Genomic DNA, 23,835 nt, shown 5'->3' on the forward strand with positions numbered 1-23,835 from the left:
TTCCCCAGGCTCTACTTTGGAGACATGCCAGATCCCTCAGGCTTCTGCCCCGCCCAGGCTCTAAGAGGGAGTGTTAGCGATCAGATCCTGTCCAGGCAGCCAGTCGGACTGGCCAGTCGAGACTGCCACGTGGCAGTCCGACCTGTACCTGGACAGTCGGCTGCATTTAATACAGCCGACCTGTATATTTTGGCGCCCATTTTCTGGCTATTTATAGCCGATCTTCTGCAGTCTTCTAGCCACTTCTGATCACAAGTTTCAGGCTGGAGATTCGTGCAGATTACATCTCTATTTGCAGATTTCACGTTGGAGATCGTGCAGACTGCAGCAGACTTCGAGGTGAACAAAAGGTTGCATCGTCGAGGTGGAGACACGTAGTCCCGCGCACTGCGCCCGTGTACATATCAGCATATCTTTGTATACAGCAGATCTTCATCTTCCACTGTCTCTTTCTCTCTCTTCTCTCTATGTTCTCTCTCTCTCTCAGTCTTGGTCCCACGCTTCCGCATCGCTGCACTTTGACAAAGATAAGCTTTATAACCAAATTTTCAAAAAGAGCTCGCCAAAAGAGACTAGTGGTTCGTGGATCTCTATCACCCACAATGAATTGTGGCAATCCATGATACTTAAAGATTTGTTGAATAAATATTGTAGTCATATGTTGAGACTTGATAGTCTTCTTGACTAGAATAAAATGAGCTTGTTTGCTAAACCTATCAATAATAGTCCATATGTCATCATTGCCGTTTGCTAATTTTGGCAAGTCAAAAATAAAATCCATACAATGCTTTCCCAAGGTTGGCTCGGAATTGGTAATGGTTACAAAAGCCCTGCAGACTTTTGGTGATTAAACTTAATCTTTTGGCACACAAGACATTCTTTGATAAATTACTCAATGTCTTGTCGAAGGCTTGGCCAAAAGAAATATATTACAAGTGCCTTGGTTGTGGCTAGAATACCACAATGAGCCATATAAGATTCTCCATCATAAGAAACCCATCTTTAGTAATATAAGAGTTTTTTCATTTACCAAGTTGTAAATTTCTCCTAGATAATTTTAAAATCTTCATCAAAAGCATACATGTCTCTCATACTAGTGAAATTTGTATGATGAATCATGGACACTGCATGAATCTAAGGCCTTCTTGACAGGGCATCAACTACTTTGTTTTGTTTTCCAAGGATATATAATATTTGAAAGTTAAATTAAGCTAAACTCAAACTATCATGGTCTGTCTTAATGAGAAATTCTCCACCTAAAAGATAGTATCTCCAATCTTTTAAAGCTTGAATGATGGCCATTAACTCCTTTTCATAGGTAGTAGCATTTCTTTCTGCATTTTGCAACCTTCTACTTGCATAAGCATCTACATGTCCTTCTTAGTTTAAAACTGCACCAATGCAGTCTTCTGAAGCATCATATTCCACCAAGAAAGATCTCAACAAATTAGGCGTAATCAAAGCAGATCCTTTGCTAATATAGAACTTTAGAGCTTCAAAAGCTTCCTTCTCTAGTTTAGTCCATCAGAACACCACTACTTTCTTGGTTAAATCATGCAATGGTCCAACAACCACTGCAAACCATTTAATGAATCTCCTGTGATAAAAGCATAATCCCAAGAAACTTCGAGCTTCATGAACACTAGTCAATTCTGGCCATTCTACAATAGACTTGACTTTTTTAGGATCCATCCGAATTCCATCTTTGGATACAATATGGCTCAAGTAGTGAATCTCTTCTAGAAAAAACTCACTCTTTTTAACATAAAGTTTATGTTTACGGAGTTCTTGAAACACTATTTTCAAGTGTTACCTTAAAATAAAGTACTTGTAAACTTCTCCGATGCTTTTTCTCATCTTTTGAATGAACCAATATATCATCAAAGAAAATACTTGTAAACTTCCCCGATGTGCACTAAAGATTCTTTCCATCATTCTATTAAAGGTTACAGAAGCATTGATAAGATCAAATGGTAGCACACGAAACTCATACAAGCCAAAAGTTGTCTTGAATGTTGTTTTATGAATATTTTGAGAAGCAATCATTATCTCATGATAGTCAATCTTCAAGTCAATCCTGGTCAATACTTTGGATTCATTCAATCTATCCAAGATATCATCAATTCTTGAAATGGAAAACCTATTTCGTATTGTAATTTTGTTGAGGGCCTTGCAGTCCACACATATGTGCGAAGATCTTTCCTCAGCACTAAGAGGACTGGAGAGCAAAAAGATGAGGAACGGGGTCTTATTAGACCCTTCTCTAAGAGCTCATTCACTTGCTTCATGATCTCCTCTTATTGTGTTAGACTCACACAATAGAGTGGCCTATTTGGAGGTGAGCTCCCACAAATCAGATCGATGTGATGATCTTCTAGCCTCTCTGGTGGTAACTCGTCAGGTAAAGTATCTGCAAAATAATCTTCATACTCCTTTAAGAAACTCATTCGGTCCTTATTCATATTTGAGATGGATTCTTCAATTCTAGACTCTTTGTTAGAATCTTTAATAAAAATCAAGTACGAGGAAATAGACTTTTTCATTGCTTTACAAATTTATACATGGGATAAGATGGCAATAGAGTTTCCTTCCACTTCCACATCAAAAGATACATTTTTACCCTTGAAAGGGAATCTAAACTTGTTTTGATTCCAATCAATGGCTGGATTTATTCTTCTATGACAAGATATTCCTAATACAACATCACAATGACCAAGATCTCCCATGACAAAACTCTCATGATCTACATAATCTCCAATCTCAATTCGTAGTTTCCCAAGAATGGAAGTAACTTTGGACTCCATTCCTTGAAAAGCAACATCTGACATTTTTTATGTTCCAAACCTCTCCTTTGGTAGATGTAGAGCTACAACAATCTGAGGAATGATAGAATAATATGTAGCTCCTATATCAAAATGAATGCGAATAGGTTGATTACCAATTCTACCCCATGCCATAAAAAGCTTTCTTTTCTCTGATGGAGTTTCATCCTATTGCAAAGATTCCTTAGATACAGCATTTGCCTGAGGTGTCTTTTGAGACTGGTTTCCTTCTTTGCCTTATTAGGGCATTGACCAGCCATATGTCCTTTTTCTCCACAAGAGAAACATCGTCCTTCTCTTGTATATTCTACTAATTGTTGATATGTTGGCTTCTTTTTAGATAGCAAAGGTGGTCTATCTCCATCCTTATGCTTTGGTTCCCGTTTATCTACCTTCTTTTGGTCAAACATCTTGATCTTCTTCCTTTGTGGTTCTGAGGCTTTACCAAGCATCCATGGCATATGTAGTCCTTCAGCTTCTAAGGCTACCTCTTGGGCTGCTTCCAAAATATCAGGCTTTGTAGATATCATCATTCAAGATTGATGTTCTTCATTTGGCGCCCCTTCTCCATCAGCTAGGGCTGGCAGCCCACAGCCCTCTAGATCCTATGTCTGCTACCTAGCAACCATCTACAGCTTGCTCGTGGCTGTTTCCAGCCATCGCCATTTGTTGGGGGAGCTGCTGCACTTTGCATTTGCTGCTGCTAGGTGGTTTATTGCCTGCGCTTGCTACATTGGTGATGACATTGTCATCCACAAAGGCAGCATACTGCTGCATTTTGCAACTGCCAACTGTCGCCTACCTCTTTTGGTCACTTTCAGCTGCTGTCCCTATCTTGTTCAGCACTGACCCAAACTCTCCAAATCTGTGTTTGCTGCTACCGCACACTTGGAAGGCTGTCTATTGAGTTTTGGGATCCATACAAAGGACTTTGAATACTTCCACACTACTTGAATCTCCAATACATCCTATGTTGAGAACCAAGCAAGAGTGGGCTTCGTAGCTTTCCCAACGACACTAGTGGAGAGACTTCTAATTATCATGGAGTCTACAAACCCTTTGAGATTTCACGGGTGGAGTATGACTTGATTCTCATCCATCAAGCCTAACAAGCTATTGAAGGTAAACATGACCTTTCCTTTAGATGTTGCTCATAAATCTCAAGATGCTGCAGGATCATCGAAGCCTCAATTAGGGATGGGCCTTTCTAGTAGAGAAAGAGATCCGAAGTATGTTCCATTATTCCAACCTAATGCATCCACTCCAATGCAAGGTACACTTCTACTTCTGATCCTTCTTATTTTGCTTCTATATCTATGCAAGATTCTAGAACAGGTTATAAGAAAGATAGTTCTAGTTTATTGACTATGGAATAAGTCTGTCTTGGAGTTTTGCATCTTATAGTCAAATTGATGTTGCTGTCTCCTCTTCATTTCCATCATTTCAATTTCCACCATTAAATTCCCAAAATCAATTTAATGCATTCACTTTCTCCACATCTTCACCACAATTTTAAGTCCCACCCATCCACCCTTTTCTTTTGCTACACCCACATCTACATTTACATCCATACACCATTTTCCACATCACCATTCACCATTCCACCTATCCAACCACACACCTCATTGAAAGGATCTTCAAATATTGGCACATCCTATCCCTTTTGACATAGTTGCCTTCGTACGTCGTACAGACAGGTTCGTACGGTACGATTCATAAGGTACCGTACGGTACGTATCCGTACGAATTCGTATGTGATTTTGCGCATGTTTAGGCCACCTCGCCTGCACGTCCCGCGTCACACATTTCCTGCGCCCCCGCTTTTACTCCGCCTACTTGCGTGGCACTTTTTGGGGGGTGGGAAACCTTAGATACCTCACCCCACCCCCTTTTCCAGCCATGCACTCCCCTCCCCAGCCCTCTTTGGATTCCTTCTAGCTGGCAGCCCTCTCTTTGACCGTTGACCCCTCTTTGAATGTTTGAACTTTGACCCTTCTCTCATCTACAAAAGGTGCTCCTCTCCTCCATGCTTCCACACCAATTCAGCAAGCACTCGTGACTTACCATTCTCTTCTTCCTCTCTTGGATCTTGATTCTTGAATGGACTTGTGATTTGTCATTCTCAAATCTCACCTCCCATCCCCTCTTTCCCGCACCCTATCAAAGCATTTGCCATTATCAAATCTCATCTCCCATCCCCTCTATTCCACACCCTATCAAAGCATTTGCCATTCTCATCTCCCATCCCCTCTCTCTCACTCTTGCTCTTTCAACTTTACCCCAACCCTCGAGCCTCTCAAGTCTCCCTCCCTTTCAACTTTCAAGACTTAACTTTCAAGAGTCGAGACTCAAGTCTCTCTCTCTCTCTCTCTCTCTCTCTCTCTCTCTCTCTCTCTCTCTCTCTCTCGCCTTTTTATCCGTCATCGGCACCATGACTCGTGAGAAGCACAAGGCCTTCAATTTGCATGCGATCCATGAGGAGAGGGACATAAAGAAGTCCAACTCCCACCATTGGGCATACAAGTATTGCGAGAAGCGCTATACAAGTGGTGCAACTCAGCTTCTCCAACATCTTTCCAAGACGGGGGGGCAAGTTGCTCCATGCAAGGTGATCCCTCAAAACATTGCGGAGGAGATTCTTGCCAAGATGAGAGGGGGATCCACAAGCAGAGGAGGAAGTGGCTTATCGGCACCAACTCCTATGCCTACTAATGAGAAAGCATCCAATGTGGGCGTATCTTCAACCAATGCGAGAGAGGCCTCTACCATTGGTGGTGGGGGCTCCACATCTACATTCGGCTCCGATAAAAGACAAAGAGTGGAGGCTCATGCGGTGCTAGAGAGACAATCGTCACTCTCTCAAGCTCCCGGTCATGTGCGTGGATCGGTTGCCTTTCTTAGAGAAAGGCAACGACTTGTGGACATTGAAATTGCACGCACAGTGATTGAGTGCAATCTTGCATTCAATGTCCTAAAGCAAGAGCAATGGAAAAAGATGGTAAAAGCCATTGCCAATGTGGGTCCATGTGAAGGATGGCCCAGTGTCACATACAACGATATGAGGACGAGAAAGATACATGAAGAGAAGGAGAGAATTGATAGAGCCCTTGATCCTATTCGGGCCGCATGGATAAAATATGATTCTCACCGACGGATGGAGTGATCATAAGAAATGGGGCATCATCAACATGCTTGTCTCATGTCCACTCGGCACTTACTTTTTGTGGGCCATAGATACCGGCAAGAGGGGGAGAAAAACGACAGGCACATTCATCTACCGCCACATTCGACAAGCTATCATTGAGGAATACATTGCAATTTGCGTTTTAAATTTGTTTCACTTTCTTTCATTATAATAATATCATGATTCATAATTGAAATTTGATTTATACATAACTTGTAATTTGTAAATTGTGATTGTAGGTGGGCCCCTCAAATGTGGTGCAAGTTGTTACCGACAATGCATCGAATTGTCGGCACATGGGCCGTTTGCTTAAGGCCGAGTTTCCTACAATTGTGTGGACTCCATGTGCAAGTCATTGTTTGGACTTGCTCATGGAGGACTTTGGGAAGCTCAAGTGGGTGAAGAGGGTGGCCTGCAAAGCTACATCAATTATCACATTCTTCACGGTAAAGGTAAAGGTGCTTGCAATGTATTGTGAGCATAGCACACTGAAGTTGAAAAAGCCTTCTTCAACTCGCTTTGCTTCCATGTGGTTATTGCTGGAGAGCCTTTATGAGGAGCGGTCCTAGATAATGGTGTCCACTCTATGGAATGAGTGGGATGAGCATGAGACAAAGGAGGCCAAAGCCATGCAACGCTTGTGCCTTAATGAGCAGTTTTGGCAAAAAGTCTGTGTTGTTATCATTGTCGTTGTCAAGTGTTTTTCTGAAAACTGAAAAGCCCTAGTCAAATTGTAGTTAGGTTTATTTTTGCTAGCTTAGTTATTTGCGTGACAGTTTGTTTTGTTATTTCGTAGTTGGATTTTTTGTGTTTGTCTAGCTTAGGATTTGCTTCTGTCATTTTGTTTGATTTGTTGAGTGTGAAACTTGATAGCCTTGGTCGAGCTTGGTATTTTTTTGAACAGGATGAAGCTTGTGTTTGTCAATAGCTACTGAACATTGAGGAGCTAGGTATGTATTCTTATCGAGACTCTTGCACATCACGGGGATTATGGGTTCACGAGCACTTCAAGTTACACTTGTTGATGACTCGGGAGTCGTCTCCTGTTCTTATCAAATACTTCCATGCCATGGGTTGAAATTATGCACATTTTGCACCATCATTGAGCACTAGGACGGCATGAGGTCCGCTGCAGCTATATGCAGTAAATTTTAGATGCACGCGCACATGAGAGAGCACCTGTCATTGAGCATGCACATTTCTTACACGCACGATATTTGGGATGCTCATCACAAAGTTAGGAACCTTTGGTTGAGTGTGTAAGGAGGTTGGGTGAGTTAGAGGGTCGTGAAGGACGCCACCAATTGTGAGATGGGTTGTTCTTATCTGGTCAACATCTTGAGGACCATCATTTTCTAGAGTGATTATGAGATTTTGGATGGGTGGAGCGAAGTATATCATATCTTTTTTATGAGAGTTGAGAGGTAAAGATAAGGAATTTTAAATTAATCAAGAAATTTTGTTTACATTTTGCATGATGTACGATTACATGTAGATAGACTAGGCACAATTTCTTCAATGCATACATTATTTTTGTATGTAGCATCGATTGATTGGTTGCATATCATGGATCCAACATTACATATTTTTCCAAATCATGAATGATTGGGCACGGAGTTCATTTCAAAAAACCATATTCTTGCTAGGGCACATTGCATAAAAAACACGTTCATATCCACCAGAGAATGTTTATTTAGAAGACTCAAGGATCAAAGAAAAAGATCGTACGTTTTACATCGTCAGCGAGTATTTTTTGAAGAAAAAGAGGACATGTGTGCTGAAAGTGTGTGCAATTACAAGAACAATAGGCCAAGGAAGGGAATAAGTCGTCCAAGATAAAAGATGGAGAAAAATGATGTGATCTACGAAATCGGTATTTTTGCCCATTTTTGATAGAGTTTCGTAATTCTGCTTGCATTGGCTTGTCGACCAGATACGTTCCGATCATTTTGAGTACCCAAACAACTATATTCAGAGTTCAAATGACGAAGTTATGATCCAAACAAGTTGCAAACAGGCATAGGGCAAAAAAAACGAAAATAGTGAAAAGCAAAAGCCAAAAGCTGAAAGCTGAAAGCAAAAAGCCTAACGTGTGTGAGTGTGGATAGAAAACTATATAAGAAGATAAGAATGGAGAGTTAAGGGCCTTCCCCTTTGATTACAATTGTATTTTGTGAGAGAGGAGAGTGGAGGGTCGCATACTAGAGTGAGCTCGTCATGCCAATTTGGAAGATGGAGCTTTTGGGTGTCAAAGCGCCGAGCATCGACTCAAGGTTGTTAAGGTACGAAAATATATCTCACTTGGTTTGTTTTCGAATTATTGGCATTTTCGTTGTGTTGTGGTTGTGTGATGCTCTACCCACATTCGGGTTTTTACTTGTTTTGAGCTTTAAGAGGCATTGTGTTTTGTCTTGTTTTTATATGTGGCTTGTGGTGTATTATCGAAAATTTGAATTTTTCAAGTTGTATTGTGCATTTGACAAAGTCAATTACCCCAACCGGCACTCTTTAACGTCTCGTTATCGGGTTGTGAGTGAGGCTTGCTCTCGATCACCGCTCGCGTAATATCGTGACTCCCTTTTATAGAGTGTTACATATGAGTAATTGCAAGGGGTCCACCATGGACCTTCTCGTTCACTTCTTTAGAGCGGCATTGGCGGAGGCACGTGCTTGTACAGTGATCACAGAGACACAACGTCCACATGTTTTAGAGATAGTAAAGAGAATATGGGCATGGATGCATAAGCCCATCCATGGTTTTGCCGCATTAGTACATCCGGTCTACAAGTCACCAGCGGTCATGGATGATAAAGAGTTCCGTTCAGACCAGCTTGCTTATTTGACTCGTGTGGTCCCTCTGGATGACCACAATGCAATGCTAGAGGAGCTAGGATACTATGCAGATAAGAGAGGACATGTGGCTTTTGCTTCTTCCACTTGTTCGAGGAGAGAGTCACTTGTGAAGCCTTTATTTTGGTGGCAAAACTTTGGATATGCACTGGAGACCCTTCAACCCTTAGCCATGAGGATCCTTGCTCAAAATTGCTCTTCGAGTGCATGAGAGAGAAACTAGAGTGCCTATTCTCTCATTCACACAAAGATTCGCAATCGGCTTAGTACACGACAGTTAGAACAGCTAATCTATTGCCGCACTAACTTACGTATGATGAGGGCTATGATGAGCATGGGTGGTCCAAAGCAGGTAAAATTTAAACACTTAACTATAACATTTAAAATTTGTTGTTTTAACTTTTAAACTTTGAACTTTGAATTTTAAACTTTATACTTTACAATTTAGACTTTAGCATTTACAATGATCAATCTTACGTGCATCACTATATTGTGTAGGTAAACGTTGATACATTCAAGTTGACGGGCGACACTCTTCCGAGTATACATAAGGAGGTGGATGAGAAGGAGGAGATGATTTTTGCAAAGCTCTATAGAGAGCTTATAGCAGCAGATACTCGTGACACTCGCAGTCAGCATGCTCGTGGGCGAGGAGTTCGAGTAGGTGGTAGCAAGGGCATGATCATTCGACGCCCTCCATCATCGAGGAGGGGTGGTTCGAGTGGCTTGCAGACATATGTAAGGCAGGGCTCTGGTAGCTCATATCATGTGCCTCATGATGACATCCCCCCCTTGCCTACACAACTACCACTTAAGGAGTCATTATTTGATGATAATGGTAACCTCATCAGTGAGGATGAGTATGAGTGTGTCTCCTCCAAGATATTGTGGACAGTGGAAATTTATTCAAAAGCTAAGTGATGTAGCTTACCAATTGGAACTTCCTCCTGGATGCCGTGTTCATCCAGTGTTTCATGTTAGCAAATTAAGAAAGTATATCTCACGTGATAATAATCTAATTGATGGTATGGTACCTTTGCAGGAACAGGATCCAGTTGTTGACCATGGACCAGACAAGATACTAGATCGGAGAGATAAACAGTTGCGTAATCGTACTCTCCACGAGTATCTAGTTGCCTGGAAGGGTCTACCAGTTATTGATGCTACATAGGAATCAGAAACTCTGATTCGACGACACTTCCCATCATTAATCATTGAGGACAATGATTTTTGAAAGGGGGAGAGAATGTCAGACATAATAACCTTCGACCGGGCAAGTAGCCCAAGACGGCCATTAATTAGTGTGTCCCGAACAAGGGCAAGAAGTGCCAAGGTCCGAAGCTCGAGGGATACCCTCAATTTTCTTGCTCAATTGGGTAGGACTTGTCTATTTGGGAACACCGGTCGGGTGCACCATGAAAACAGGCCCTAGAGACCCGATTAGAAGATGGGAAGAGGGTATATTTGGTTGGGAGGTGAGTAAGACAGACATGAAATCTTCTTCTCTTTCTCACATTTCTGCTCGCAAGCCGTCACCTTCAGTATGAGGTCGAGATGCACAACACGATATTCTTTATCAAGGCAAGGTTGTGCGCAATGGTCGATTTGGAGGCTCTACCCATCCGCCAGATACTAGAGCCCATGGCAGACCGCTCTGAGCTATGGGAGATCATAGGGAGTCTCACTAGTTGATATATCTCGAAGGCGTAGTGTCAGGAGGCTTTTGGCACAGAGAGACTTTCAGTACATGCGACCTTAGCAGAGCTTTGGACCTCCCTCATCCACTCTCTCCACAGCCAATGGGATCAGGTGTAGGGCGAATCCAAGGCTCGTCAGGAGCTCCGATGTCATTTCATGCGCACTTAGGGCGGCCAGGACCTGTTTTTCGTGATGCAGGCAGGCAGCCCCAGATGGCAATACACCTCCCCTCTATGGCTTCTTGCCCCCAATCCCCCCAGACCGCCTTGAGAGGCTTGTATACATGATGTATTTGTGACTTTCATCAGCTCGAGCTAGTCTGTTGAGTATGAGCACTCCGTTGTAATCAGCTTTTTCTAGTAATATAATCAGCCACATTTTACTTGCAAAAAAAAACAGTCCCAAAACATGTAAATTACGAAGCTTTCATTAAAAAGAAACATGTTTCTAGAGAGTGTCTTTGTCCCATGAACCAAACCCTAATTTGGGAGAACCCACTCGTCTATAAATAGACAAGCTTCCCATCACTCAACCTTTTCTTATTTTGGAGATTGTTGGCACCTATTCTCTGCTATCCACACCCCTTCTTGAGATATTCCAGTTCAAGGTGGTTGTCCTTTAGCTAGCACTTGCATTCAATCCTTCTCTATCGATTGGGCCTGGCGATCAGCCCACAGCCCTCCATACCCTGCATTTGCTGACTGGGGACAGTCTACAGCTTGCTCACAGATATTTCCAGCCATCGCCATTTGTCAGAGGAGCTGCAGCACTTTACATTTGCTACTGCCAAGTGGTTTGATGCCTGTGTTTGCCACATTGGTGCTGATGCCAGCATCCACAAAGGCAGCATGCTCCTGTGCTTTGAAACTGCCAGCTGTCGCCTATCTATTCAAACACTTTTCAGCTGATACCCACTATTCAATCTGTCCCAGTCTTAATCTAGATCTGCATTTACTGCTGTTGTACACTTTCAGAGGCTGTCTATTGTGTTTCGGGATCTGTACAAAGGATGACACACTCCAACCTGGTCCTAAATGTCAAGAAACCACTTCTTCAATTCACACACTTCATTTAGGGTTTCGCCTTGACAACCCCAAAAAAGGTTGGTGTCCACATTTTGGCCACTTTTCCAGTGGGTGCCCACACAATGGTGCACCACCCTAGACAACTTATGCCTATTAATAGGCAATCACTTCGTTCGTTCCTCACCACCCTACCACCACTCTTTAGTCATTCTTCACCCCCTCTTCCTCCGTCATCAAACACCCCTCTCTTCTCTCATCAGCCCCTTCCATTGCCCTCACACCCCTTCAAGAGGACATTGTGGCTCGTGGCTCGTGACTCGTGGCTTGTGCCTACCTTCACCCTTCCTCTTCTGCTTCAAGCACCCTATTCCAACATCAGGCCTTGCATTTGGAGCATCTTCCACCTAGCGTCACCATCATCTTCTTGGCATCATTACCCTTTTCTATCATGCTCCACCTTCACTTGCGTTTTTCAATGTGGAGATCTTCTCCTTGCCTGGCGTCATCATCTCCAGCTTGGCGTCGGCATCTTAGCCTCTGGCGATAGTCTACATCACCGAGCATTAGTGATTTCATCACTTGTCTATTACAGGGGCTACTAGGACTTGCGTTTTTGCAGCCTAGCTCCTCTTCCATCACCTGGCATCATTCGTCTATCACAAGGGCTGCTGAGACATGTGTTTCTGCAGCGTGGCTCCTCCTGCATCACTTAGCTTCACTCATTTATCACATGGCTATTAGGACCTACGTTTTTGCAACCTAGCTTCTCCCCATCACCTGGCATCACTCATCTATCACACAAAGGCTGCTACGACCTGCATTTTTGCAGCCTGACTCATCCTCCATCATCTAGTGTCATCATTATCCACCTGACATCAACATCTGGGCTACTCTCCCTGCATTTGACAGATCCGACACTCTGGGATTTGCATTTTGCTAACCAAGTCACTCCTCCGCATCTGAGGACTGCGGTTCACTCCCTCAACAGCTGGTGATCATCCTCCACATCTTTGATGATATCAGAGGACTGCAGTTTGTCACTTCCTCGACAATTGTCTTTCACATTCTAGTGATTACTTCGATAGCCCACTACCCAGAGAACTACATTTCGCTCCCTTCACATGCAAATTCCCCAAAAGTGTTCCCAATTGATTCAGATAGGACAGTACAATTATCTTCTAAGCTTCGGCTCCACTGTATCAACTTTTCTTCTCATAGCATAATTCAATGTATCATCACCATGTTCTTCTTGTGTTTCTGAGTTTCTCTTCTCTCTCAGTGTTTGCCATACACACTTTGTGTTACTCCCGCAAACCCTATTGTCTCTCTACACCTTCACTTATCTTGACATGATATGAGAGCATACGCATTATTTTTGACATGGTATCAAAGCGCAAGAGCTCAGAGACCTAAAGACCCTATTCATCAAAAAAGGCAAAGATGTTGCAAGTTCGGCATCATCTACTAATTTTCCCCTTCATTTCCGTTGCATCACTAGGAGACAAACATACCTTTCTCTTCCTCTCCCACCCACCCCATCCTTTTACAAGTTGACACTCTAGTGCTATGACTTCTCCACATGCAGTTGGACAAACCACTGGGTGCTCCTCTTCTTACGTCACCGGCACCCCCACCTATGCTTGCTGGCATGGACCTCTGCTCTCTACCCCGCTGGAGTATATGCATCTACCCCCAAGCACTCGATGTGCCGCCTCTCCCTTTTGGGCCATAGAGTTTATTCAACACCAGCTTTCAGATTTTTATGATCAAGGCAATAAGATGCATCCGATGCACACTAAGCCCTTTCGAGCCCCAAGAGGATCGACTAGTACCATGGCCTCCTCGCGACCGCCACAATGCGTTATGGAGGTTGCTTTTACTTCTTCTAGGGTTTCAAGAATGCCGACTCAACAACCTGCAATTCTACAATCCGCTCCCTTGAGAGAGAATGATTGTTGGATACCGTCCTCTCGGCAATCCGCTCCTTCACAAGACCATGGTTGTTCGACCCCTTCTATTACTTCGGCTCTACAATCTGCTCCACTGAGAGACAACAATTGTTGCCCACCCTTGGCTCAACCTCCACCTTCCACTACTCAAGTTCGAGAGGCCACCTCTAGGAGTTCTTCAATATCTTCAATACCCTAGATACCTTCTTCGGCATGACCGACCACACTTCCTTCATCATCAAATGATTCAGAGTTCGTGATCCATGAGTTTTTAGATTCCCTCTCTTATAGAGGGGGATTCAAAGGGAAGTATACTCTCCTTACCCTCAGAGGAAGCTTCTACTTGTTCGGCTTCAGAGAGGACCCTTGCACCTCCACCCTCAAGAGGGGCACCTACTCATCATGAAGTTCATCACCCACCATTTACTCTTTTGGGATGGCTATCTTCAGGCAGTCATTTCTTTTCCTGATACCTAAGATCTTCAAAGACCACTTAGATCAGAGCCTTGGAAAATTAGCAACCACTTGGTGAGGCAACCTTCGAATTCCTTTCAACATGGAGTTACAAAGCTAGTGGCTTCTCTCTTAAGGTGGAGTCAAGTTCTACAATTCATCCCGTCTACTATTCCTTACTACAGGTTACTTTTCACGTGGAAATCTTGGATCCCCGAGATCCTCTACCTCTTCCTCGTATCTCTCTTCACTCCTCTTTCTTCATCCTTGTTGGGCCTGAGAGGGGGTGTTATGAAACCACTTCTTCAATTCACACACTTCATTTAGGGTTTTGCCTTGACAGCCCCAAAAAGAGTTGATGTCCAATTTTGGCCACTTTTCAATGGGTACCCACATAGTGGTGCGCCACTCTAGACAGCTTATGTCTATAAATAGGCAATCATGTCATTCATTCTTCACCGCCCTGGACAACTTATGCCTATAAATAGGCAATCATTTCATTCATTCTTTACCACCCTACCACCACTCTTTAGTCATTCTTCACCCCTCTTCCTTTGTCATCAAACACCCTTCTCTTCTCTAATCAACCCCTTCCACTCCCTCACACCCCTTTAGGAGGACATTGCAATTCATGGCTTGTGGCTGCCTTCACCTTTCCTCTTCTGCTTCAAGCACCCTATTCTAGCATCAAGCCTTGCGTTTGAAGCATCTTTCACCTGGCGTCACCATCATCTCCTTGGCGTCAACGCCCTTTTCCATCACGCTCCACCTTCACCTGCGTTTTTCGGTGTGAAGATCTTCTCCTTGCCTAGCATCATCATCTCCAACTTGGTGTCAGCATCCTAGCCTCTCGCAACAGTCTACATCATCAAGCGTCAATAATTTCATCACTCGTCTATTACAGGGGCTGCTGGGACCTGCGTTTTTGCAGCCTAGCTTCTCCTCCATCACTTGGCATCATTTGTCTATCACAGGGGCTGTTGGGACTTGTGTTTTTGTAGTCTAGCTTCACCTCCATCACCTAGCGTCACTTGTTTATCACACAAGTTGTTGGGACCTACATTTTTGCAGCCTAGCTTCTCCTCCATCACCTAGCATCACTCGTCTATCTCACAGAGGCTGCTAGGACCTGCGTTTTTGCAGCCCGATGCATCCTCCATCATCTAGTGTCATCATTATCCACCTCGTGTCAGCATATGGGCTGCTCTCCCTGCGTTTGACAGCTCCAACACTCTGGGATTTGCGTTTTGTTGCCCAGGTCACTCCCCGGCACCAAAGGTTTGCGATTCGCTTCCTCGACAAACCGGTGATCAACTTCCACATCTCTAACAACATCAAAGGATTGCGGTTCCCTTCCTCAACAATTGTCTTTTACGTTCTAGTGATTACTTTTGATAGCCTACTGCTCGAGGGATTGCGTTTCACTCCCTTCACTATACAAATTTCCCACAGGTGCCACCACTTGATTCACACAGGACAATGCAATCATCTTCTGAGCTTTGGCTCCGTTGTATCAATTTTTCTTCTCATAGCATGATGCAGTGCATCATCACCATGTTCTTCTTGTGTTTCTAAGTTTCTCTTCTCTCTCAATGTTTGACGTACACACATTATGTTACTCCCACAAACCCTATTCTCTCTCTGTACCATCACTTATTTTGACATGGAATGAGAGCATATCTATTATTTTTTACACTAAAGACACGGTAGTTCAAGGTTTTGTATTCACCTTGCATAGTGTGTTTATTACATGAACATTGTATAAGTGTATTTATTCATTAATTTTCATTCATCTCCAATGTTTATTGTCTCTAAGTTACCCTAACCCCACTAAGTTCTTTTTTCAATTTGTGCTTTATCATACAATTGTGTTTGTCATCTATAGACAAGTATTTCTTTATAGTCTATAGGTATGCAAGGAATTTTGGCGGTACTTTGGTGGCAAGCAAAAGCAACCAAACAATGAGCAATCCCCATCAAGCCACCTCAAAGCAAAGAAAGCCCCACAACAACAATCCTAACAATCGTTCTAAATAGTCATGGTTTTGCATGCCGCTAGACCAACCATTCGGTGGAGACAAGAACTGTCCACAAAACAGAAAGGCAAAGACAAGCACTAAAGCTTTGTTGAATACCATGGATGTTGAGAAACCATATCACTCCGTACAGTTTCCCTTCTTCATTCCCATTTTTGGCTTCAATTTCCAGTCCCAAAAAGGCTTTCTAAGGTCTTCCAAGAGAGTCAAAGCATCGTAAGAGAGACTTCAGTGGGCGAGACTCGAGACAATTCATGCCTATATATACGGCACATCCCCCATCCTCAGTACCTCATCCCCCACTCACTTCTTTTGAGACTTCCGTCTCTTCTCTCTCCTCTCTCCTTCCTTCATCTTCTTCATGCACCCTGCATTCTTGCATCAGGTTTGCATTTGGACTCCATCTTGCTGGCGTCATCATCCACACACAAGTGACAACTTCCAGAGCCTTTCCTCCTTTGCATTTGGTGCTCACCCTTACTGGCATCATCATCCACATAACTCTTCTTCATCAGGCAGCAATTCATTCCCACGTTTGGCTGCCCTAAAGGTCCACCTTCACCTAGCGCCTTCCTCCATCATCACGCATCATCTTTCTTAACTGCTTGAGTTTGTGTTTGCAGCATCTAGCAACTGCTCCACCATTTGACGTCACATCACAGCTCACGTTTCCATCATCAGGGCTCTTCATCCTTGCATTTGCAAATTCTGGCCCTCCTCCATCATCTGACAACAGTGTACCAGTCCTTAGTAGCATCCAACCATTGCATTTGGTTTGTCCGGCAGGTCATCTTCATCAACCACGCTTCATCCCTGCATTTGCAAACTAAGAGGCTTCTTTGGCAATCTCCCTGTTCCAGGGCATCCTTCATGCTACAGCACCCTTGTATCATATTCACACCATTATTTCATTCATTCATCCAAGTTTCTCTACTCTTCTCTGCTCAATGTTTGCCGTACATACTTTGTGTTCCTCCCTACAAACCCTACTCTCTCTCTTGTTGCTCAATCATTTCTTGACAATGGAGGTTCCATGTATGCTTTGTAATTTTAACAGATAATTGTCTTATTAATTAAGTAGTTGCCTGGGTTGTCTTGTGAATAAAATCATATTTGGCCCATATCGAAGTTTAAAGATCACTGGTCATTTGGTGTTGTTCCATAATGGCTCTACTCATAACTTTATTTATTCCCGATTGTTGCAAAAACCTCAAATCCATATGAAACCTGTGGACTATGCATATCATCTCTATTATGTGGAGAGTCTAGGTGTGGATTGTTAGGCCTGTTCAGTGCCATGGCTAAATCTTTCATTTCAATAGTACCACAAGGCCTTGGACTTCTGACTTACGAGCCTTGGCCACATGGATGTCATTCTTGGCATGTCATGTTTCTTTGATAGTTCTATAGATTATAAGTTTGATGGTCATTTCTCTCTAATCAAGGATTGTCTACCTTCCAAGATCACTGAATCTAACCTAAATATGATATCAACCTTAGAATTTAGAAAATATATTTCTCATTCAAATGTTGTTATTTACATATGTTTTATTGAAAAAGTTCAATCACATACATTGCAATGTATTTCTCTTTCATTTTTTAGTAATATTGACAGTAATAATTTCAATGTTAGTACATATATAGATCCGTCATTACATGAATTCACTAATGTTTCTTAGTCCGAGTTACCTAATGAAATTTCACCATCTCGCAAAAGATTGTATCATAGGATAGAGACACAGTAGCTATCATATTTCTTGGCAACCATATAGGTTTAGCATGAAAGAGAAGGACAAGATAGCTAGACAGCTACATGGCTATCTTACAAAGAGATTTATTGAACCTCATAAATCTCCATGGTGTGCACCCATCCTTCTTGCTAAAAAGAAAGATAGCATGATATGTTTCTGCATTGATTACAAAGGCCTCAATAAGGTGACCATTAAGAACGAGTATCTGTTGCCTTGGATGGATGACCTTGTTGATCAACTCTGTTGTACAAAGTATTCCACCAAGATAATCACAATCAAATACAAATAGCTCCTGAGAATATCCAAACAACTATGTTTTGTACACAATAAGGACACTATCAATTCATGGTCCTACCTTCTGACTTGAAAATGCCCACATGACTTTCCAAGAGATAGTGAATGATCTATTCCGTCCATATCTTGGAAACTAGATAGTTGTTTTTCTCAATTACAAACTCCTTTATCATCATAGAGAAACAAGCAAATCGCTTCTATATCATCTTATGTCTCTTAAGGTGAGAGTGGTTACTTTGCAAAGCTCTATAAGTATGAGTTCCTTTTCATGCAACTTCAGAACCTTGGACATGACATTTCAGTTGATGGCATTAGAATTGATCCCAAAATGACACAAGTAGTGCTTGATTGGCCTATTCTAAGGACCATTAGACAGCCGAAATCATTCCTAGTTTGGCAATCGTCCATGCACTTAAATATAATTTCATTATTTGTATTGCACCCAATTCATTATTTGAATTGACCACCATTCGCCAAAATTCCTCAATAATTAGCCCAATGTCTATGACCGAAAGGCGAGATGGATGGAACTTATGCAAGAGTTTGACCTTGAGATTCATTAATGTAAGAGTGAAACTTATAAGGTTATCGATGCTCTTGGTCAAATCTTGTCAGCCTGTATTTTGTCAATCTGTCATTTCCTGGGTGTATGGAGACATAACAACTCTGACTATTCTAGACCATTATGTGCATTTCCTTTTCCATGAGTTTAGGGTGTATTCACACTGACAAAGGGTAGTCTTCAGCTTGCATTTATTAGCGTAGTCTTCAGCCAGTGGCCAATGGGGTGGGCAGCTTGCATTTATTAAAGTGGCCTGTTCATTATTTTCACCCATGATTATTTTGTTGTTTTTGTGCAGGTCGACCAGCATAGTACTGGCCAGCTGCAGCTAATCGGTCATATTTGGCTATAGGCAGCTATTTATAGCCACCCCCGCCCCCCAACACTTGGCTGGTCACTCACTTTTCTTGCAGGTTGACAGCACACTCCATCTTCAACCCTCCTCCATCTCTGGTACTGCCGTCATCAATCTCCATCTCTGGTACTGCCGTCGTCGTCAACCTGACCCAATGCCCCCATTCATGCCTTGGGCTGCATGCAAGGACTAATCAGTCTGCCATTGTATTCAACTTTCCATTCAGTTCAGTGCAGAGTTATCACTTCATTCTCTTCTATCTTGACGCCTCTCTCCTCTTTCCTCTCTGTGTTCATGTTTCCCTTCCGTTGCAGAGTCTCACAGATCCCGGAAGTTAATGCTTCATATTTTTCTGAGATTTGGATTGATTTCTCACTCTCGCAAGGGGCATGGATAGGTGTGAGCACAAACTTTGAGCAATAAAAAAGAAACGCACTAAGCTGGTTCCTAAAACAGCCAGTGTGGACAAACTAAAAAACCAAAATGAAAGTGTAATGCACTGAAATGCACACTCTAGAATGGGTAGAAAACAATTAGAACTTCAATGTCTCCACCAGACTCTAACGGACCTCACAACCAAGAGATGACCGACTGAAAAAGACAGGCTAACAGCTGTAATATGGTCATGGAGCAGACAGTGTATTGGAAGACCACTAAATCAGCAGCACATGATGACGATGAAGCTGGCAGCTGAAACTCAGCAGTGGGATGCCACATGGAGGGTGGTGACAACACCAACAAACAGGCTGGCAGCAGCCTATACAGCAGGGGCGGATGACTTGCAGCTAGGGCAGTTCCTTTGGATGATGGCAAATGATGAAGGTGACTGATGATGGCAATGCCTCTGAGCCGAAGGGATACAAGGTATGAATGACAGTGTGTACAATGAGTCCCTTTTATAGAACATGTTGGAGCCAAAAGAAGTCTCGTGTCTCATGCAGAATGGTAAAGATGTCTTTTTAGGCTATATAACGAGCAAGAAAAATATGATAATTAAAAGCCAGAATTTGGTAGCTCAGACACACTTGCCACCCAACCACAGGAGTCAAGGGAAGAACCCAATGACTCAATTGTCTCCCAACCGAGCCATGAGCTCAATAATGGTCAACACCTGATCTGCGCATGATTGGGCTACACCTAAATCATGTACCACAAAAACTGCTCTAGCTACCACATCTAAGCCCTTCACACTTCTAGGTCTACTCTTCGTAAGAGATTGCTTCGTTGACATGTCTCCCTGTTAGTTCCCACTACCCTATAAAGGGAGAACATTTGGAAAAAAGCATTTTCTAAAAAGGTACTGTCACATCAAAAGCCATATTGAGTACTGGTCAAACATGTACCATCTCATTTTAGACCTATTTGACCAAAACTACATATGTTTTACTTCTAGGCTTTTCTTCAGATCTATAAAGCAACTCTCTGAAGTCTTGCATCTTTTTATGGCTCACAGAGTCACAAGCATCTCTCACACTATGCATTCATAGTGTGTCTTTGTGTCTACATGTGCAAACTTGCAATTTGTTTGAAGCTAAGGCAGCCCATGTTGATTCGCGATTAAAGCATGAACATAAGATTACATCTCAAAGCTTTTCCAAAACCAGATAGTACCCTGGCAGTCTAACACAGCCAAAACTAAAGTTCCAAGCAAAGTGTGGCCTATTTTAATAAAATGCTCTTAAAAATACGTGTTTGCTTATTGTCTCTTCCATTATAGCACCTCCTAAGCTGGCTGTGTTCACATTTTATTGGTGTATCAGATCCAACTCCCCCTGTAACGTGTTGGAAGCTAAGGCAACCCATGCTGATTCACACCTAAAGCATGAACATTTCATTACATCTCAAGACTTTTCCAATACCAGATAGTACCCTGGCAGTCACACAGCAAAATCCAAAGAGCTCTAATAAGATCATCTTAAACAGTTCATATGTTTACTTACTGTCTCTTCAATTATAACGCCCCTAAGACTGCTGTGTTCACAATTTATTGGTGTATCAGATCCAACTCGCCCTGAAACGCTCACCACCAGTGGAAGTGTCTTGCAAGCAGACTCCAACAAAGCAGCTATAAAGAATAACAAGAATAAATAAACTTCAATAAGAGCATACTTTTGCATAGATACATGAAGACAAGCCTACAGCTATGGAAGTACTGTATCAAAACAGAGAAAACAGAGACAAGAGACAATTACTTCACAAACACAGATGACACATGCTGCAATGTATTGAGGATATTTCTACAGAATAACTAAAGTTATATTACAATAAGACCCATTGACAAACTTTGAAAACAGCTAAAATAACAAAAACCATACAAGTAAAGCAAATGATGCATTGGCAGCAACAAAAGGTCAGAAACATGGAACCTCTTCTTTCCACCACATTGAGAGCAACAAAAACATAATATTACACTCACTTTTAGCCTGACGTTGACCACCAAAACACAGGGCCTGCTTGGGATCAAAAAAGAAATCCTCAAAGCTACTACCACCACAAAACTTGGAAGTCTTGTGACAAATGGGAACCCAAGGAATACTCCATAAAATGTAATTCATCTGCACCACATTCTTTCTCACTCATTCTAGTGAAATCTTCAATTCTTAAGAACTGTGAAAAATCAATGCCTACTTTGTAGAAATACAAAAATGATTTGTGAGACTACACAAAACCCAACCAAATTACTTTTCCCAAACAAAGGTTTATGCATTATTATGATCATAATTGGTCGTGACCAAAATCCCTTCTTGAACAACTTACATATCAATGCAATCACTAATAATGTCCCCTTCAATATCTCGTATTGTTGGGGACTTGCTTTGATACCAAGTATCTCATAACTGTAATGATACCCAACATTATGAATGTACTCATACGCTGTCTCATAATCCCTTAGAACTATGCCAATAGCTTGAGGAGTCTTCATTCAAATATCATCCACAACCTAAATAAAATGGCCCCACGTCCCATCCCCAACAGCAATGAAAGACAAGGCAGTTTCAGGCATCAAATGATTCCTAACCTTGTCAAACAAGTCCCCAAACCATGCAGGTCAAAACTTTGGGATATCTATATGGACACTTAATGGTTTAAAATGGCATTTTAGGATTTGGCCAATTTAACTATTTGACCTGCATTATAACTACCTATGACTTTCTGGTCTGGAAGTGACTCTTGGTCCCTAGTAAGTTCGTCTCAATTTTAAGAGTCAATCACCTTGTACAAGCACTTGTATACTCAAAGAGATGGTCCAAACCAATGCTTAACTAAGCCTGAATGAGCCACAAGCAAAGTCCACTCTAGTTGAAAAGCTTGTAGGCAAAGTTGCAACAATTGAGGTGAATCAGCAAAGTCACCCTTCGCCCATCCAATTCACATCCATTCTTGATGATGATGGGAAACTTTACCTCTAACTCTCATTTCCTTAGTAGATCTCTATCATTTAATCTTGCCATGGGATCCACTTTTCCATCTTGCATCTCAAAGTTGCCCAAAGAAAGTCTCTCCATGCAGCTCTAGACCTCACTTGCTTTGGGAAAGCAAAAATAATCATATTTCATGAAGAATGCATCCGTAAGTCCATAATGCACATGTCGCTACCATCAAATAACTCATAATACACCCTTACAAAAACAAACACTCGTATGCCACTACTTGTCCATCCACCATCATGTTGTTGTTAGAGTGCAGTAGATGCAGAAGCATATGACCTGACTGAAAGAAATGAATGCAAAAAGAAGAGGGAGAGAAAGATAGTAGAATGCAGAAATCTACAATGAATGAATGCTGAAATGAAGAAGGCAGATATGTACAAGGGCCATCAAGTGCATCTCTGCCAGATGATCTCTCTCTATGCCTGAAAAATAAGTGAGAATGACCAGGGCTGGCAAATCACAATAATAAAATAATAACAATAAATTATGTGCAAATAATGCACATGCCATGTGGCATCCTATGCAGCCTGTCTAGCCTACTCAACTGCCTGGAAATGCTGGAAACCAACTGATGACTGCATGGAACTATCCAATCTGTATCCAGGAAATGTGTAACTATGTCCCAGATTACTAACTGTACAACAATACATTGCCTGTGCCGGTCTAGGGGATGACTAAATCTCTGACACCCCCTCTACAATCATGGACGCAAAATAAGGCTCACGGATTTGGACTGCTGTCAAAGAACAGCCTGAGGAAGAACCTTCATAAACAAATGAAATACACCATATCAATAGTCTCATCCAAGATATTCTACCGAATGAAATGGTATTGTATCTCAATGTGCTTCAAGGTAGCATGGAATACACCATTCCATGCCAAGACAATGTAACTCTCATTATCGCAATGCAGTATAGTAGGACTTGTCTGAGGATAGCCAAGCTCTCCTAACAACCTCCAACACCACACTATCTCACATGGTAGAAGATGCCGCTTTATACACCACCTTTGTAGATGATATGGCAACTATGGGCTGCTTCTTACTACTCCAAGAGATAGCACCTATACCAAAGTGAAGCAACATCCTATTGTTGACCACCTATGGTTAGCATCTCCAGCCTAGTCTAAATCCATCCAACCCTATAGAACAAAGGCTAAATCTCTAGTATATGTTGGATGATAGATACCTAGGTTGGGGTCCCCCCTCAAGAACCACAAAATCCTCATCGCAACCTTCTAATGAACCATCTTGGGTTCACTCATGAACCCTCCAAGCAAACCTATAGAAAAACACAAATCAAACTGAGTAGAGCTATATAGATGACCCAATCAACTACCTTTGGTGGGTACCATTTATCATCAATGAATCCGCATGGGCCATAGCCTTCTAGTTCGGATCTATGGAAGTAGAAGTCACCTTATATC

General features: G+C 42.2%; 1 protein-coding gene and 2 pseudogenes across 1 annotated transcript in view; 2 read left to right on the forward strand and 1 right to left on the reverse strand.

Moving 5' to 3' along the window:
- The window catches only part of DAL1 (E3 Ubiquitin ligase family protein), a 76,395-nt gene that overhangs the window by 27,229 nt on the left and 25,331 nt on the right, over positions 1–23,835 (reverse strand). Inside the window, exon 3 of the mRNA XM_087684795.1 lies at positions 20,920–21,044. Coding sequence (XP_087540921.1) covers positions 20,920–21,044 — 125 coding nt within the window. The remainder of the gene's footprint in view (positions 1–20,919; positions 21,045–23,835) is intronic.
- On the forward strand, positions 3,951–6,178 carry LOC148031278 (uncharacterized; annotated as a pseudogene).
- LOC148031279 (uncharacterized) lies at positions 6,303–10,027 on the forward strand (annotated as a pseudogene).

The sequence above is a fragment of the Lygodium microphyllum genome, chromosome 9, assembly GCF_053477565.2.
Source record: "Lygodium microphyllum isolate KBCC chromosome 9, Lygodium_microphyllum_v1.1.10, whole genome shotgun sequence".
NCBI classification, from domain to species: Eukaryota; Viridiplantae; Streptophyta; class Polypodiopsida; order Schizaeales; family Lygodiaceae; genus Lygodium; species Lygodium microphyllum.